Source organism: Sorex araneus, chromosome 3 (genome assembly GCF_027595985.1).
Source record: "Sorex araneus isolate mSorAra2 chromosome 3, mSorAra2.pri, whole genome shotgun sequence".
NCBI classification, from domain to species: domain Eukaryota; kingdom Metazoa; phylum Chordata; class Mammalia; order Eulipotyphla; family Soricidae; genus Sorex; species Sorex araneus.
The window spans coordinates 197,459,713-197,477,314 of record NC_073304.1 but is presented as its reverse complement, the minus strand read 5'-3'; the positions used below and the strand labels follow the sequence as shown (position 1 = coordinate 197,477,314).

The 17,602-nt window shown below is 40.8% G+C and overlaps 1 protein-coding gene across 1 annotated transcript in view; it reads right to left on the bottom strand.

Moving 5' to 3' along the window:
• Positions 1 to 1,749: 1,749 nt before the first annotated feature.
• ATAD5 (ATPase family AAA domain containing 5) overlaps positions 1,750 to 17,602 on the bottom strand; it is a 58,635-nt gene continuing 42,782 nt past the window's right edge. The window contains exons 15-23 of the mRNA XM_055131788.1: positions 16,985 to 17,149; positions 16,257 to 16,390; positions 15,362 to 15,455; positions 10,960 to 11,024; positions 9,262 to 9,442; positions 6,595 to 6,773; positions 4,301 to 5,157; positions 3,504 to 3,662; positions 1,750 to 3,408 (exon numbers count right to left, since the gene is read on the bottom strand). Coding sequence (XP_054987763.1) covers positions 3,330 to 3,408; positions 3,504 to 3,662; positions 4,301 to 5,157; positions 6,595 to 6,773; positions 9,262 to 9,442; positions 10,960 to 11,024; positions 15,362 to 15,455; positions 16,257 to 16,390; positions 16,985 to 17,149 — 1,913 coding nt within the window. The 3' untranslated portion in view covers positions 1,750 to 3,329. The remainder of the gene's footprint in view (positions 3,409 to 3,503; positions 3,663 to 4,300; positions 5,158 to 6,594; positions 6,774 to 9,261; positions 9,443 to 10,959; positions 11,025 to 15,361; positions 15,456 to 16,256; positions 16,391 to 16,984; positions 17,150 to 17,602) is intronic.

Genomic DNA, 17,602 nt, shown 5'->3' with positions numbered 1-17,602 from the left:
ATGCTGTAGAGATGCCTCCAGACCCCATGCCAGGCTGTCTCTTCAGGGGCAACCTGGAGTGGGGGTGGGTGAGTTCCCCTCCCTGCCCCAACAGAGCTCTGGAAGCCAAAATTTTCCAAATCTCAATAGCACCATGCTCATAGCTGATCTCTACAGGCTTGGACCAGCCTTAGCTATGAGTGAATCTGCTGAAAAACCCAGGAATGTGGTACTTGTGACTGAAATCTCCTGGCTCACACAGACCTGGGAGTGGGCGACCTCCCTCCATCTCCCTGTTTCTGGTAGCCTGGCAGTCACGCCCAGGAATTGCCTCTCTGGTGCCATCACTGTATCACTGTCATCCCATTGCTCATTGATTTGCTCGAGCGGGCACCAGTAATGTCTTCATTGTGAGACTTGTTGCTATACTGTTTTTGGCATATCGAATATGCCACAGGTAGCTTGCCAGGCTTTGCCATGCTGGTGCCATACAATCTCATTAACGATCATGATTCAGAGACTCAGAAATAAATCTCTCGGGAGAGAGCAACACAGAATGATACACCATAGAAATGCCTCTGAACCTCAAAGTCACCATCCAGTTAAAAAAAATAATAGTAATTTAATTAATTCAGCTATATAACAGTATTGGTCTGGAGCCATACCACAGCAGGTAGGGCGTCTGCCTTGTGCGTGGCCAACCCTGGTTTGATTCCTCTGACCCTCTCAGAGAGCCTGGCAAACTACCGAGAGTATCCCGCCCGCACGGCAGAGCCTGGCAAGCTACCCGTGGCATATTCGCTATGCCAAAAACAAAAACAAATCTCACAAAGGAGATGTTACTGGTGCCCGCTCGAACAACGGGATGACAGTGACAGTGCTACAGTGCTATATAACAGCATTTAAAATTTTAAAACTGCTGGAGAACACAGCCGTGAACATCTTATTCTTATACAAGGGCTTTTGGCTCCAGGGTGAAACACGACAAGCTTCACATAAAATAAATAAATGAATGAAATGAAATTCTATAGTGTTAGTTCACTTGGTTTTTCAATTGAAATAATTCTAGTAAATTCTAATAAAAGAACAAAGTTAAGTATAAATAATGGAAATTCTTATGTTTAAAAAAATGCTTCAGGGATGGAGAAAACGAGTACAGGGGTTAAAGTACTTCCTTTGTATGTGGCCAACCCTGGTTAAGATCCCTAGCACCACATATGGTTGGTCAGAGCACCGTCAGGAATGATCCTTGAGCATAAAGCCAGGAGTAATCCCTGAGCGCACTGGGTATAGCCCCAAAATTTGAAAAAATAAGTGCTTCATAAAAAAAATTGGTGTTGTACATGTGGCTGGATGATAGCACAGCAGGTAGGGTGTTTGCCTTGCACATGGCCGACCTGGTTTCAATTTCCAGCATCCCATATGGTCCTCTGAGCACTGCCAGGAGTAATTCCTGAGTACAAAGTCAGGAGTAACCCTTGTGCATTGTCAGGTGTGACCCCCCCCTAAAAAAAATAAATTGGCGTACAAACTGGTGCTCAGGGATCACTCCTGGTGGTCTTAGGAGACCATATGCAGTACTAGAAATCCAACCTAGGTGGCCATATATAAGGCAAGTGCCTTCTCTGCTGTACTATCTCTTCAGCCACAGATCTTATTTGCTTTTGTATAGGGATGAAATTAGTAAGATGTAACCTAAATCCAAACTTATAAAAGATCCATTTGACTCCAGATGATTACATCAAAAATTTCTGTTTAAGTACTGCATAAAACCTTTACACTTTAGCCTTTAATTAAATCAGTACGAGAAAAGTTTGAACAAATAAGAGTTAATATCTTCATATACATTTATATACATATATATTTTCAGCTGTACAAAGTTAGGATCCTTACCTTTGGAGTTGAAATTAAAATTCACCAGATAATGGAACAGAATATTAAATTAATATATAAAAATCTTGAAATAGGAAATAATTTTGATAGACTTAATTAACTGATTAAAAATGATGTTAAGTGAAACCTGTTTTAAAACATTATGACTAAAAATATACGTTTTCTCCAAACCCAAAATCTTAAGTGGAAAAAGCTATTACTTAGAAACCCTAGATTAGAATTCCTCTTAATGAATGGCGGTTTGTCAAAATGGATATATTAATATCATCAATATCTTTATGAAATAAAATATTAATGATATGAAAATTCAAGAGAAATATACAGGACAGCTCTACAAGACAGCTCATTGGAGTTGGCAAAATATACATGATACATATAGTGGCTAAAACAGTTGATAAAAATATACAATTCATAATTTCAATTTCATTTTGTCAACAAAATCAATGGCAATATATGCTGGGAAGTACAAGAAAAAAATCTTATCAGACAAACTTACTTTCAGGGAGCAAGGGAAGGGTCTGGGCCACTCTTGGCAGTACTTAAGGGCTATTCCTGGCGTTTTGCTTAGGTGTGACCCCTGGAAATGCTCAGGGGAGCATAAGTGTCACTGGGGATGAAACTAGTCAGCAGCAGGCAAGACAAGCACCTGAATGAGTCCCTGTATTATCTCTCCAGCCCAGGATGATTTTTTTTAAAATTAAGCATAATTTACTTACAAGTCAGTTTTCCTATGTATCATATATGCACTTTGTATTTTATACTATAAAAATATATTAAGGAGGGGCTGGAACAATAATATAGTGGATAGGGCATTTGCCCTCCATGTGGCTGATTGGGTTTGATCCCTGGCATACCTTATGGTCCCCTGAGCACCACCAGGAATAATTCCTGAGTGCAGAGCCAAGAGTAACTCCTGAGCATGATTGTGTGTGCCTCGCACCCCACTAAAAAAAAAATTATTACTGAAAATTCTTGCCTCGGTGATTCGTGTTTACAACTTGATGGTACTAAACCTTGACTGGAGAGAAGTAGATTAAAGAAAGCAGGAAAAAAGGGAAATTATGAGTTACTTTAGCATGGAAACTAAAGTTTCCATGATATATCTAAAAAGTTTCCATGATATATCAATTTCTAAAGATATATCTTAAGGATAAGATATATCTTTAGAAATATCTTAACGAACACTTTCTAGAATCAGCTCACTCGACATACAAAAATACTCCAGCAATGTTAAATCAGACCATAGTAAAAACTCAGAAAACAAAACAAAAAAACAATACTAAAACACAATTATAAATACAATATGTAATTCAAATTTTTCATTTAAATACTTGCATACTAATAAAAATAGTCTGTTTTAAATGTACATTGAGAAATTAAAATTCCCCCATGAAAATCAATACAAAAATGTATAAAACACATAATAATCTGTACAAGGCATTATTAATGTAAAATTATTAAGGAAAGCCAGCTGCCAGGGTATTCAAAGTCTCTTTTGAAATGTTGAGATGAATTCCTTCAAGGTAGTGCAGAAACCTATCAAAATTACACACAAAAAAAAACTTTAGTATTTTCATTAGATGAGAATAGTTACTAATCTTGAGATTGCTATTTGAAAGATTACGCTTTACCTTCTTTTACTTTTGCCTTGTTCTTTTAGCTTCTCAGTTTGACATATGTTTCGAAGAGTTGGCAAATAGTCAATTATACTAGCTTGTCTATTACTCAGGTTCAGAAGAGATCGGCTAGAAAATACACTTTTAATGACAGCTACCCTCTTCCAAGCGTTGCTGAAATTAAAAGTAGGGTATAACATTTTAATTGTAATTTTCAATAAAATGCAAAAATCTCAAACACAGGCAGCATTTGGTTCCTCCTTCCTTCTGCTTTTAGTCTAGACTGGATTAAGGAGATTGGAGATTAATGTACTATACCATTTCAACAAATCAAAAACTCTTTTAACAGCTATCCGTTTCTACAACCACAAATCCAAACCCCTTTCTCTATCACTCCAAGTCTCCCAATCTATCACAACATAGTATCTCATTTCTTCACCCAGGAATTAATCAGACTGGTCTCCTTAACAGGTTACAGTAAAAATTATACTACTAATATGATGGCTTTACCATTATCAATAAAGTCCACCATTTCAAAATTACTAAGAAAAACGGCAATGACTCTTTGTGTTTTGGGTCACACATGGTTGTGCTCAGGGATTACTCCTAGCTAGCTCTTTGCTTAGGGATCACCCCTGGTGGGGTTTGGAGGACTATAATGGGGTGTCAGGGACTGAATATCGGTCGGTCATGCAAGATAATTATACTATCTGCTGTACTATCTCTCAAGCACCAAAAAGAGTAATCATTTTCCCTTAACCATTCATTAGTAAAAAAATAAATAAATAAAGGCAAAAGGAAGCAACACTTACTCTAAATTAGCTGCTGAATGGCTGAAATACACATTGTTGCGCTTTTGAGAAACATAACTTGTAAGGTCTTCAGTTGGATCACTTCCTAATTTCTTGCAAGCATTCAAGGTTTCCAATGCTTTTGAAAGGGTAGAAGAACATTTGGTAAAGCTGAGAGCTTCTACAGCTGCTTTTAATTCCCCAGAGCTTTGAGAAGTCCACCCATCATTTTTCTCAAGCCTGCACTCATCACAAAGGCCACTTTTAACCTTTCCATTTGTCCAGCTAAAGTCATCTTTACCAAATTCCTTCTGTTCCCTTACATCAGTCAAAAGGGCATCTAAGAAGGACATATTATCCATGAACTCAGTGAGAGAATTTAAACAGTTCGAGACAAGGGCAGAACTTCCTTTTTCTGCCGCTGTTTTAGGAGGACAAGGAAGCGATTCCATCTTCAACTCTAAACATGTGTCCAGTGTCTTTGTCTCTGGATTGCTTTCCTTGTCTTGGGCTTCACTCTGTTCTGAATTGCAGGCAGGGGCTATGCTGCTCAATTCATCAGAAAAATCCAATCCTGTGTCAAATAAGTCACTATCGTCCAAAGTTATGATCCTTTTCTTATGTTTCTTCTTCTGAGGTTTTTTCGATGGCTGTCCCCCTTCAGTATGCTTCCTTGCAAGACATTTCGAACTATTCGTTGCTGCACTGGTAGCCACGTTTACTGAAGGACCAGAAAGGTTTTCCAATTCAGGAATGATACCAACAGGTAAAGGTAGAATGAACTCAAGATTACTATGTAAGAAATCTACTTTCTGCATTTGGAATTCTGTAAGAAGCTGGATGAGCTTATGCCAATCTTCCTTTGTTCTAATTGTGCACTGAAAAAAAATTTGGAGGGAAAAAAGGTTATAGAGGCATATAATTTTTAAATATTATTCTACACATGCGAATACAATGTCATTCCTATTCTTTCTTCAAAGTAATGATTAATAAGTCTTAATGATTGTAATGTCTTCCGTTGGATCACTTCCTAATTTTTTGCAAGCATTTAAGGTTTCCAATACTTTTGATGTTTTTTTTGTTTTTTTTCTTTTTGGGTCCCACCCGGCGATGCACAGGGGTTACTCCTGGCTCTGCACTCAGGAATTACCCCTGGCGGTGCTCAGGAGACCATATGGGATGCTGGGAATCGAACCTGGGTTGGCCGCGTGCAAGGCAAACGCCCTACCCACTGTGCTATCACTCCAGCCCCCTCCAATACTTTTGAAAGAGTAGAAGAACACTTGGTAAAGCTGAGAGCTTCTACAGCTGTTTTTAATACCCCAGAACTTTGAGAAGCCCACCCATCATTTCTCTCAAGCTTATACTCATTATAAAGACCACTTTTAACCTTTCCATTTGTCCAGCTAAAGTCATTTTTACCAAATCCCTTCTGTTCCATCAGTCAAAAGGGCAGCTAAGGACATCTAAGGCATTTAAATTATAATAAGTTCTAAGTTTATTAACCTATCCTCCCTTAATATATCAAAACAGATTTGAGTCTAAAAATTAAGAAAAATTGCAGTGGAGTGATAGGACAAAGGGTAAAGTGCTTGCCTTGGTTCCTGAGCCCTGCCAGGAGTGAGCCCTCATTGCAGAACCAGGAGTAAGCCCAGAACACAGAGGCCCCACTGATCCTGACCCTCACAAAAAAATTAAAACTGAGAGCTAGAGAAAAAAGTTCAAAGGACAAAACACTTGCTTTGCACGTGGCAAACCCCAGCTTTCAATCCTAAGCACCGCATCTGGCCCCCCTAAACATCTTCAGGAGTACTCTCTGAGCACAGAGCCAGGAGTAAGCCCTAGGCATGCCAGACGTGGTCCCAAAACAAAACAAAAAACACACCAAAATATAAAATTATTTTAATTTGAAATAGACTTCTAAGCCCTATTCTAATTCCCATAGTAGGCATTTAAAGCAATATCCAGGGACCTGGAGTCAAAAGGTACCATGTATTAAAACCACAAATCTGGGGGCTGGAGAGATAGCACAGCGGGTAAGGCGTTTGCCTTGCACTCGGCCGACCTGGGTTCAAATCCCAGCATCCCATATGGTCCCCTGAGCACGGCCAGGGGTAATTCCTGAGTGCAGAGCCAGGAGTAACCCCTGTGCATCGCCAGGTGTGACCCAAAAAGAAAAAAAAAAAAAAAAAACCACAAATCTGAAGCCTGTACAAATTTTACGCAAATTTAAGGTAACCTAGGAAAAGACTGCAGAGTGTTGAGAGGATGAAAAAGACCTTGAATTTAATATTCCAAATCAGACACTGAAATACCTTTAAAAATGAAAACAAGTCTTCAGACGGGGAAAAGATGTTCTTCAGGCCAAACACGGTCTCAGCACAGCCAGTGGCACATTTAGGAAGGTCGGAAGGAGTCCTCTGACTACTTTTAAGGTTATTTTTAGAAAAAGGGTCATCGTTGGAGCAAACAAGCTGTCCGTTTGTATTTTCTCCTACAAAATAAATAAAAGAAAATCCTAGCTATCCAAATTTTAACTAATTATAGCAAGCAATCATTTAAACATCATTCAACATCTCCTGGACCTATACCCTCTCCTTGTTTTTCTCCACCTAAGTATATAATTCATTAAGATGATTTAATACAAACATTACGTCAAATTTACATTGGTAAAATGGGGTAGTGATGAGGAACTTACAAATCAACAGGAAAACGTGCAACACGTGCCTCGCATTGCATGAGATCGCCCCTCCATACTTAAAGATAGGATATGGGCCCAACTGATCTACCAAGAGTACACCATATTTGATGGGGTGTAAAGTAGAAGGCAACCAATCTTGATAAAAAATATATATATGTATATATACATATATATATAGAGAGAGATAGATAAATATAAGCACACAAGGCTCAACCTGTAACAACATGTTAATGATATTCTATACAGGGGCCTAATGGCTCCAAAGTGATACAACAATTTTCACACACTTTCCTCTAAGGAAACCTTTTTGGTTCATTTTAGCAATACAAAATAAATTATTTAGCATCTGCCTTTGGCGCAGGCTGTGTAATGGTGGGAAAATTCGAAATAATGGTGGTGGGATTGGTGTTGAAATACTGAAAGTAATAAATTGTGAATAACTTTATAAAAAAAAAAAGATAAGAGCCCATGTGGCTTAGTAGCAGAGTACCTGCCTTGTGGCTTAGTAGCAGAGTATCTGCCTTGTGTCCTGAACCTTTAGTTTAATATTTAGCGATTAAAATGCAAGCATTTCAACTAAACGAATCACAATCAACAGAGCCCCTTAAAAATTCCTATCCCCAGGCCAGAGATAGAGAAGCGCACTGTGCACGCTGCTCAGGACAGCACCTAGTGCTGGGGATAAATCCAGGGCCTTAAGTAATTGTGCCGCATACGTGTTCGTAGCAGACTCTGCCAGACCTAACCCTCCCTGGTAACTGAGGTGCACTGAGTGGAAAGTGTAATCTCTCTGGCTCCCCACTTTACCACGCCAACTGCAACACTCCATGAGTCAGCCAGGAGTCTGGTGACCTGTAACAGAACCTACTTCTACAGTGGGTGTCACTTCTCCCACCTGCAACTTTTCTCTGATCTTACCATTTTACCTTCTGCTGGCTGTGGTCAAGGCCTCAAGAAGAGGGGTAACATACTCCCGTGGCTTCCAACCCCCTCCAAAAGTACTGCAATCCCTAGAGACTCAGAAGCAACAACCATCTGCTCCATAGAGCCTAAACGGACATTTATATGCTGACTTTAGTTACTCTCCGTCCAGCCTGATCCATCTGACCTTTCCCTCTTTAGGCCATACCTGGCAATGCTCAGGGGTTACTCTTGGCTCTAGACTCAGGAATTACTCCTGACAGTGCTCAGGCAACCATCCGGGATGCCAGGGATTGAACCCAGGTAGGCCTCATGCCTTGCCCCTTTTGCTCACTATTCCAACACTTGATTAGAATGGTCTTTATATTCTTCTGTTGCAGGCAGGTGGCAGGAGGGCCCCAGGCAATGATTTTTTTCCTTTGTAATGAAGTCACTTAATAGCTAGCTCTGAAGCTGTCCAGAACCAGAAAGGTTAGGCCCCTTTGAAATGTGGCTACTAAGTAAGCTCTTTGGAGAAAATGAGGCACCAAATACAGAAAGGTGGACCCTTCAGAAAAGAAACTTCAAGAGAAACTAAAGACCATGGTAAAAATATAAAAAGACCAGGGTCAAAACGATAGTACAGCGGGGCTGGAGCGGTAGCACAGCGGGTAAGGCGTTTGCCTTGCACGCGGCCGACCCGGGTTCAATTCCCAGCATCCCATATGGTCCCCTGAGCACCACCAGAGGTGATTCCTGAGTGCAGAGCCAGGAGTAACCCCTGAGCATTGCCAGGTGTGACCCAAAAAGAAAAAAAAATTAAAAAAAAAACAAAAAACGATAGTACAGCGAGTAAGGTGTCTGTCTTGCACATGGTGGACAATAAATAAAAAGACCATCAAGAATCCAAGAAACTTCCCCTCTTGCCCAGGCAAGGGCAGTCTGAGAAAAGCTCTAGGACGAAACCACCTCTGTAGAGGCACAAGGGCAGCACTCTCTAGCACCAGCAACTCGGCCTGAGATGCGTCATGCCTTTATCTGACTTGATGTCGCATTCTCTAACCTGGGGATCCCCACATCTCAATTTGACATGTATACTCTCCTCTGAAGGAACCCATGTTTACTTTGAACACCAACATGATAACTGGATGTTGAAATGTTTATAATCTTCCAAATATTTTGGTGTCCCAAACCTTTTTGTTGTTGTTTCTTGGGCCACTCCAGGCAATGCTCAGGGCTAACTCCTGGCTAGGCACTCAGGAGTCACTCCTGGAGGGCTCAGGCAGGCATTTTACCCACTGCACTCTTTCTCTGGCCCCAGTATAATATATTTTTAACATAGTCTCTGTAGAGAAATTTCTTTTACAACAGATAAACTTACGACAAAGGAATAGTGGCCTTTCTTCGAAAAATCCACCTCCACTTCTGATCCAGAATTGGAGGTAGAGGATACTTTTTCTTATATCACAAGTATTTGCAGTTAAAAATGTAACAAAGTCTTTTATATCTGTTCTAAAATTTTCAGTCAAGCAGATCATCTGTAGGTAGCTGGCAACATTAAGCTGAGAGAGAAAGGGGAAGAGAGAAAGGGAGAATTTAGAAGTTCAGAAAGATAGCAAAATACATTTCCTAAAAGTAAAAGTTTTTAGACATTCAGATTTTAAATTTTGCTGAAATTTGTTAAGATTATTAAGGTGCCACTGAAAGTGAAAGAACTCTAGAAAAAAATGTGCTATCAAATATAAAGCATTTATAAATACTTTTAAAATTAATAGTCTTGGGGTTAGAACAATAGCACAGCGGGTAGGGCGTTTGCCTTGCACTCGGCCGACCTGGGTTCGATTCCCAGCATCCCATATGGTTCCCTGAGCACCCCCAGGAGTGATTTCTGAGTGCAGAGCCAGGAGTAACCCCTGTGCATCGCCAGGTGTGACCCAAAAAGCAAATAAATAAATAAAATAAAATAAAATAAAATTAATAGTCTTTAGTCTAAAACCCCAGGGGAGGGCTGAAGCAATAGTACAGGGGGTAGTGCACTTGCCTTGTACAAGGCCAATTTGGATTTGAAACCTTGGCATCCCATATGGTACCCCACCCCCCCAGCACTGTCAGGTAAGATTCCTGAGCACAAAGCCACAAGTAACCTCTGAACATCCCCGGGTATGGCCCCCAAACCAGAAAGCAAAATAAAACTGCAAGGAAGCTTTATTAGGTGATTCTCCAATCTGAACCCTGAGGGAGGCCACACGCAGTAGAGCTCTGGGGCTGCTCCTCGCTCTGTGCACAAGGAATTCTCCTGGAGGGGCCGAGGGACCACTCACAGTGCCAGGGACTGGACCAGGATTGGCTGCTATTGAGGCAGGCGCCCCATCCCTGTACTATCTCCCACCCCAGGACAAATCTTTTAGAATATGTTTTCTAATAAATTTAAATTTCAGAATAAAGCCATCTAATACAGTTAATACACATTAGAATCATGACTATCTGGCATGGCCCCCAAACCCCCTGTGTACTGTTTGGAAACCCCCAATTGTTCTGGGGTTGTGTTTTTTTGTTTTGGTGTTTTGGGTCACATCTGGCAAAACTAAAGGATTACTCCTGGCTCTGCACTCAGAGATCACTCCTGGTAGAACTTTCGGAAACTATGAGACTATATAGGGTGCCGGGGGTAGAATCTGGGTCAGACACTTGCAAGGCAATGGCCCTACCTGCTGTACTATCTCTCCAGTCGATGCCCCCCAAATTTTTTATTAAAAAAAAAAAGCCTTTTTTTTTTTCTTCTTCCCCTTTTTGGGTCACATCCAGCGATGCTCAGGGATTACTCCTGGCTCATGCACTCAGGAATTACTCTTGACAGTGCTTGGGGGACCATTTGGGATGCCGAGGATTGAACCCAGGTCTACAAGGCAGACACCCTACCCACTGTATTACCGATCCGGCCCCACAATCAGACTTTTTCTAAAACTCAAAAAGTTAAAAAAAAAAATCCCTCAATAACATTTTAAATATATAACAAAATCAAGGTAACCCAACTTCATATATAATATCTAACTTATGATCCTCAAAATTCAAAACTTACCAATGAAGGAGTACTGAAATTAATTTCTTCAAAATAGCCATCAAACATTAATTTAAATGTTGGATCTGTAAGAAAAAAAATTTTAAACATTAACACTATGAAAATAACTGATTTTGTATTTCAACTGTAGTAAGAAAGAAACTAATGCAAAGTCCTTATGTGCAAGAAAAGGCAAGCACCTTACCTACTGTACTTTTCTCTCTGGCTCTGAAATCTTTTTCTTTTTGCATGGGGGGTAGGGAGGAGGCATACACCTACCACTGCTCAAAGGTACATATAATGCTGAGAATCAGGCCTCCACCATACAAAGCAACCTCACAGCCCACTGAGCTATCTTTCTGACCCAGGAAATACATGTCTATTTAGGTTATACATAACCTAAAGTAACTAAGAATTTAATTAAACAACCATGTAACTTGTGATACTTTTATTCACTGAAAATGATTCACTAATTTATAAATGGAGTCTAACGTAGACATCTTTTCTTATAGAAGGTTTTTTGTAGAAAATTGGCAAAGAAGAGATACTTAACAATATATTTGCAACAAAAACTATTAAAAAACAAAACTGAAGTTTATAACAAAAAACAAATTATGAAGGGCTTGGGAGATACTTGTTTTGCATTTGGGAGTTCTCTGTTTGATCTCACGTACTGCATGGTCCTGAGTATGAAGCCATGGAATCCCTGAGCACTGCTGGGTATGGCCCATCTCCCTCCACACACCTCCCACCAGAAAGAGAAAAAAAAAATTGTATGAGGGGCCTGAGAGAAAGTGCAACAGGCTGAGTGCATGCTTTTGCATGCAGAAGGCTCAGGTTCAATCCCTAGTACCATATGATTATGGAGCTCTGCCAGAAGCAACCCCAAATACAGAGCCAAGAATAGCCTCTAAGCATCTCCAGGTGTGGTCCCAAAAAACAAAACAAGGGGCCCGAGAGACAGTACAGCAGGTAGGGCATTTGCCTGGCAGTCAGCCAACCTCGGTTTGGTCCCTGGCACCCCATATGAACCCCAATCCCCACCAAGGGAGATCCCTGCAGTTTAGCTGTACTCAGAGTGATCCCTGAGTACTGTCAAACAAAAAACCCAACTAAATCAAAACAAAAACTTTGTATGAGTTTGTCAAATGAAACACAACACTAGGCTGTTGTGAACTTTTTAGTATCTAACCTAAGCACAATGGCTCAACGTAGAACAAACCGTCTTAAAATCATTTCTATTTCTAAGACAGTATATTCTCTAATTACTATAAGTCTAAACTATTCTTCTTTAAAACACTACCTAGAAGAACTTCACAAGAAAAAAAAATCCAACCTTGGGGCCAGAGAGATAGCACAGTGGGCAGGGCATTTGCCTTGCATGCGGCCGACCCGAGTTCGATTCCCAGCATCCCATATGGTCCCCTGAGCACTGCCAGGAGTAATTCCTGAGTGCAGAGCCAGGAGTAACCCCTGTGCATCGCCAGGTGTCTCACACACACACACACACACACACACACACACACACACACACACACACAAACACACACACACACACACACACACACACACACACATCCAACCTCATCAAAAATGGGGAGAAGAAATGAGCAGAAGCTTCCTCAAAGAAATACAAATGCTCAAAAAGCACAGGAAATAATGCTCTACATCACTAATCATGATGAAGCGGCAAATCAAAACAACAATGAGATCTCATTTCACACCACAGAAACTGGCACACAACAAAAAGAACAAAAGTAGTTAGTGTTGGTGCAGAATGGAGTGGGGGAAAAGGGACTCTCATTCATTGTTGATTGGAATGCTGATGGGTCCAGCCTTTTTGGAAAACAATACACAGTCATTCCTCAAAAAAACTAGAAGTAGAGCTTCCATATGACCCAGCAATACCACACTTCTGGGAATACACCCTTGGAGCCCAAAAACACACAACAGAAATGCCATCAGCATTTCTAGGTTCAATGCAGTACTATTAACAGCCAGAATCTGGAAACAACCTGAGTGCCCCAGAACAGACAACAGGATAAAGAAACTGGTTTATCTAGACAATGGAATACCATGCAGTCACCAGGGAAAATCAAGTCACGAAATTTGTTATACATGGACGGATGCGGAGACTATCAGGCTGAGGGAAATGAGTCAGAAGGAGGGGGACAAACATAGAATTCTGCACTCATCTGTGAGATTTGAAAAAACAAAATATGAGACTAATACTATGAACAGTAAAAACAAGGGCTGTTGGAGGCTTGCCACCAGTAGTGGGGGGAAGGCATTAGGATAGAGAAGGGACCAATATGACAATGATAATTGGAAATCATGACTCTGGATAAGAACTGAGTGCTTAAAGTAGATAAAGGGATATACATGATAACCTGTTAGCAACTGTATTGCAAACTGTAATGCCCAGAAGGAAAGAGAGAGAAAGTAGAGAGAGAAAGAAGAAAAGTACCTACTATAGAGGCAGGCTGGGGTGGGCTGGGGAATAGGGGTGGGGAATGGGGGTGGGACTGGGAGGAAAACTAGAGACACTAGTGGTAGGAAATGGTGAAGGGATGGGCACTGGAACATTCTATGATTGAAACCCAGTCATGAACAACTTTGTAATTGTGTGTATCTCTGGTCATTCAATAAAAATTATTTCAAATTAAGAAAAAAAAAAGAGGGGCTGGAGCAATAGCACAGCGGGTAGGGCGTTTGCCTTGCACGCGGCCGACCCGGGTTCAAATCCCAGCATCCCATATGGTCCCCTGAGCACCGCCAGGGGTAATTCCTGAGTGAAGAGCCAGGAGTAACCCCTGTGCATCGCTGGGTGTGACCCAAAAACCAAAAAAAAAAAAAAAAAAGAAACACTGTATGCCTAAATCGCAGTCATGAATAACTTTGTAACTTCACAGTGACTAAATAAAATAACTAACTTAAAAACAAAACAACACAACCACTTAGAGAGGTAGAGTGATAGTATAACAGGTAGGGCATTTGCCTTGCACACAGCCAAACTGGGTTTGATCCCTGAGCCTATTAACTCCCAAGCCCACCAAAAGTGATCTGGGAGCACAGAGCCAGGAGGAATTTCCCTGAGCACTGGCAGATGTGACTCCAAAACCAAAAAACAGTTCTACCTAGAAGCCTCCTTATTTGGGGAGGAAAAATAATACACAATTCATCAGCAAACTTTATTGTTTTTTGGGCCACATCTGACAGTGCTCAGAGCTTACTCCTGGCTCTGAGATCAAGGATCACTTCTGGTGGGGTTAGACCATATAGGATGCCAGGGAACAAATGAACCTGGCCTTACCACATAAAAGGCAAGTACCTTATCTGCCATATTTTCACTCTGATTTACCAGCAAACTTTAAATAAACTTTGTTTTTTGTTTTTGTTTGGATCACACCGGGCAGTGATCAGGACTTACTCCTAGCTTTGTGCTCAGGGATTACTCCTAGCTTTGTGCTCAGAGATAACTCCGTGTCGTGCTCAGAGGACCATATGAGATGCTGGGGATTGACTGGATCAGCTACGTGTAGAGCAAGCACCTTAACTGCTGTACTATCTCTCTGGACCCAAAGAATTTTTTTCTTTTTTAATGTGGTTGGTGGACTGGAGCAATAGCACAGTGTGTAGGGCATTTGCCTTGCACGAGGCTGACCGGGGTTCGATTCCTCTGTCCCTCTCAGAGAGCCCGCCAAGCTACCGAGAGTATCCTGCGAGCACAGCAGAACCTGGCAAGCTACCCGTGGCATATTCGATATGCCAAAAACAGTAACAAGTCTCACAATGGAGACGTTACTGGTGTCCGCCTGAGCAAATCAATGAACAACTGGATGACAGTGCTACAGTGCTAAAGTGCTAATATGATTGGTGGCATGTATAAAGACCTCATGAAGAGTGATGAGGCAGGTACTTTTCCACTAGCGATAGCCCCAGCCCAAAAGCAAATTTTTAACAAGAATAGCATTTTTTTTTTTTCTTTTTGGGTCACACCCAGCGATGCACAGGGGTTACTCCTGGCTTTTCACTCAGGAATTACTCCTGGCAGTGCTTGGGGGACCATATGGGATGCCGGGGATTGAACCCGGGTCGGCCGTGTGCAAGGCAAACGCCCTACTCGCTGTGCTATCGCTCCGGCCCCAAGAATAGCATTTTTAACAACAAAAAATCAGCTTTCCCAAAATATTTTAACTTGGGGTCGGAATGATAGTAGAGCAGGTAGGGCGTTTGCCTTGAACACAGAAGACCTGGCTTTTATTCTCGGCATTCCATGATGATGGTCCCCCCCAATATCACCAGGAGTAATTCCTGAGTGAATGAGCCAGGAGTAAACCCCTGAGCATTGCTGGGTGTGAACCAAATTGTAAAGAAAAAAAAATTTAACTAAAAGTAGTAGCTATCAATCACTGTTACCTACCACTTGTAGTAAGGATTACAGGTCTCTTAGTGGTTGCCATGAATGTCTTGATTGCATTCAAAAACCCAGCATCTTCTTCAAAAATGACATCAACCTAAGAACCATTCATTGAAATATTAATGTACTGAGTAATAAAACACATATCACATCATTGTTGTGCAGACACAGCAGCTAAATTACATGTTGGTTAGAGATAAAGTTTATGAATTTATTAACACTATGAAGTTAGGCCACATTCCAAGCTTACTGTCTTACGCTATTCAAGAGTTTAAAAAATTAATAATTTAATATTTAATAACTAAGCATCGATCAGATAAACTCTACATTGACTAAACAATAATTCATAACCTTTACTTGCATTAATCATCTTTTGGAAAAGCTCCATGGTAGCAGTTTAATTTTATTTCAAGTAGATACAAGTGAAAAAACCTAATTAGCTGCAAGCATCCCTAACATTTACAGGTAGCAGCCTCAGGTGGAGGGGGATGTTTTCTGTTTATTCGCTTGAAAAAGGATTTGTCGGTGCTCTGAGTGACATTTTTCCTTAAAAGGGGGTAGTAAGACAAATAAATATAAGAGCCTCTGTTTTAGAGTACAATATTCAAGAGTCGTTAGGATAGCTTTTAGAGGTTGGAGCAATAGTACAGTGGGTAGAGATTTTTTGCTTGCATGTGACCAACCCAGGTCCCATCCCCAGTATCCCATATAGTCTCCCAAACATCATCAAGAGTACAGAACCAGGAGTAACCATTGTGCATTGCCAGGTGTGACCCCAAAACAAAACAAAATAAAGAACTCATGACATAAAAAAGTATAGCATAAGCTTTCACCAAAAGTAAAGCATAAGCTTTCACCACAACATATCACTCACAAATGTACACCTCTATAAACCTACCTCCTCAAAAAGAATAAGAGATGTGGCATTTTTCCTGTTGAGTTCCTCTGCTCCAAATTCTTTGACATTTGAGTTTGTTGTGTTTGTAGAACCACTCTGAAAAATTTGTTTCTGTTCAAAAGAATTTGTGATTCCTGCAAAGATAAAATTATTTTAGATAAAATCAACTTTTAAAACAGAACGCTATTTCTACAAAAGAAGCTAAAATGAAACCCCGTATCAAAACTCAAACAAAATATTAAACCTTCTATATGCAGGATATTCAGTATAGCTGAGGTTTAGTAAAAATAAGAACTCGTGGGGCCGGAGTGATAGTACAGGGGGAAGGGTGTTGGCCTTCCAGATGCCCAGCCAAGGCTCAATCCCTGGCATCCCATATGGTCCTTGAGTCCTTCCAGGAATAATTCCTGAGTGCAAAGACAGGAGTATCTCCTGAGCATTGCCAGGTATGGCCCCAAAACAAAACAAAATAAAGAACTCATGACAGTTTATAATATTTTAATGTGTCTGGATCATTAACATCAAAATGTCAAATTACAGGCTGGGCAGCTAGAACAAAGAAGCACATGTTCAGTATGTGAGAGCTCCAGGTTTGATCTCTAAAACAGGTCCCTGAGCACCACAGGGCTCAGCCCCAAGCATAGACCCCTGAGCACCACTGAGTGGCCCAAAAGTAAAATGAAGAGTCTGAAGAGTCGTAAAAAAATCCTTTCAACTTAGTGTCTTACCTTTATTTTTTTCCAGAAGTACTTCATTATTTTTCGTCTTGGAAGACACTTTAAAATAATTTGCCAAAGTTTTGGGAAGCGCTCGCTTTGCTCCAGTACTTTTTGGTGATGATGGAGGAAGTTTCCTTGGTGAGGTAACAACTTTCCGAGGAGAGTTTAATTTTTCTGCCAGAAACAAATTAGATTTTTCTTTTTGGTTTTTTGGGTCACACTCGGCGATGCACAGGGGTTACTCCTGGCTCTACACTCAGGAATTACTCCTGGTTACACTCAGGAATTACTCAGGAATTATTCAGGGGACCAATATGAAATGCTGAGAATCGAACCCAGGTCAGCCGCGTGGAAGGCAAACGCCCTACAGGCTGTGCTATCGCTCCAGCCCCAAACAAATTAGATTTTGACCATATGGGATACTAGGAATCAAACCTGGGTCAGCCGCGTGCGAAGCAAACGCCCTGCATGCTGTGCTATTGCTCTAGCCCCACAAATTAGATTTAAAGTTAAATAATTCAGATAATTCAGAAAGCATCTCAGAGAGTTGGGAATAGTTCTTTCCACAGGCAAGGATGTCAAACTCACCCTAGGGCACAAGATGATAATAATAGGATAATAGATAAA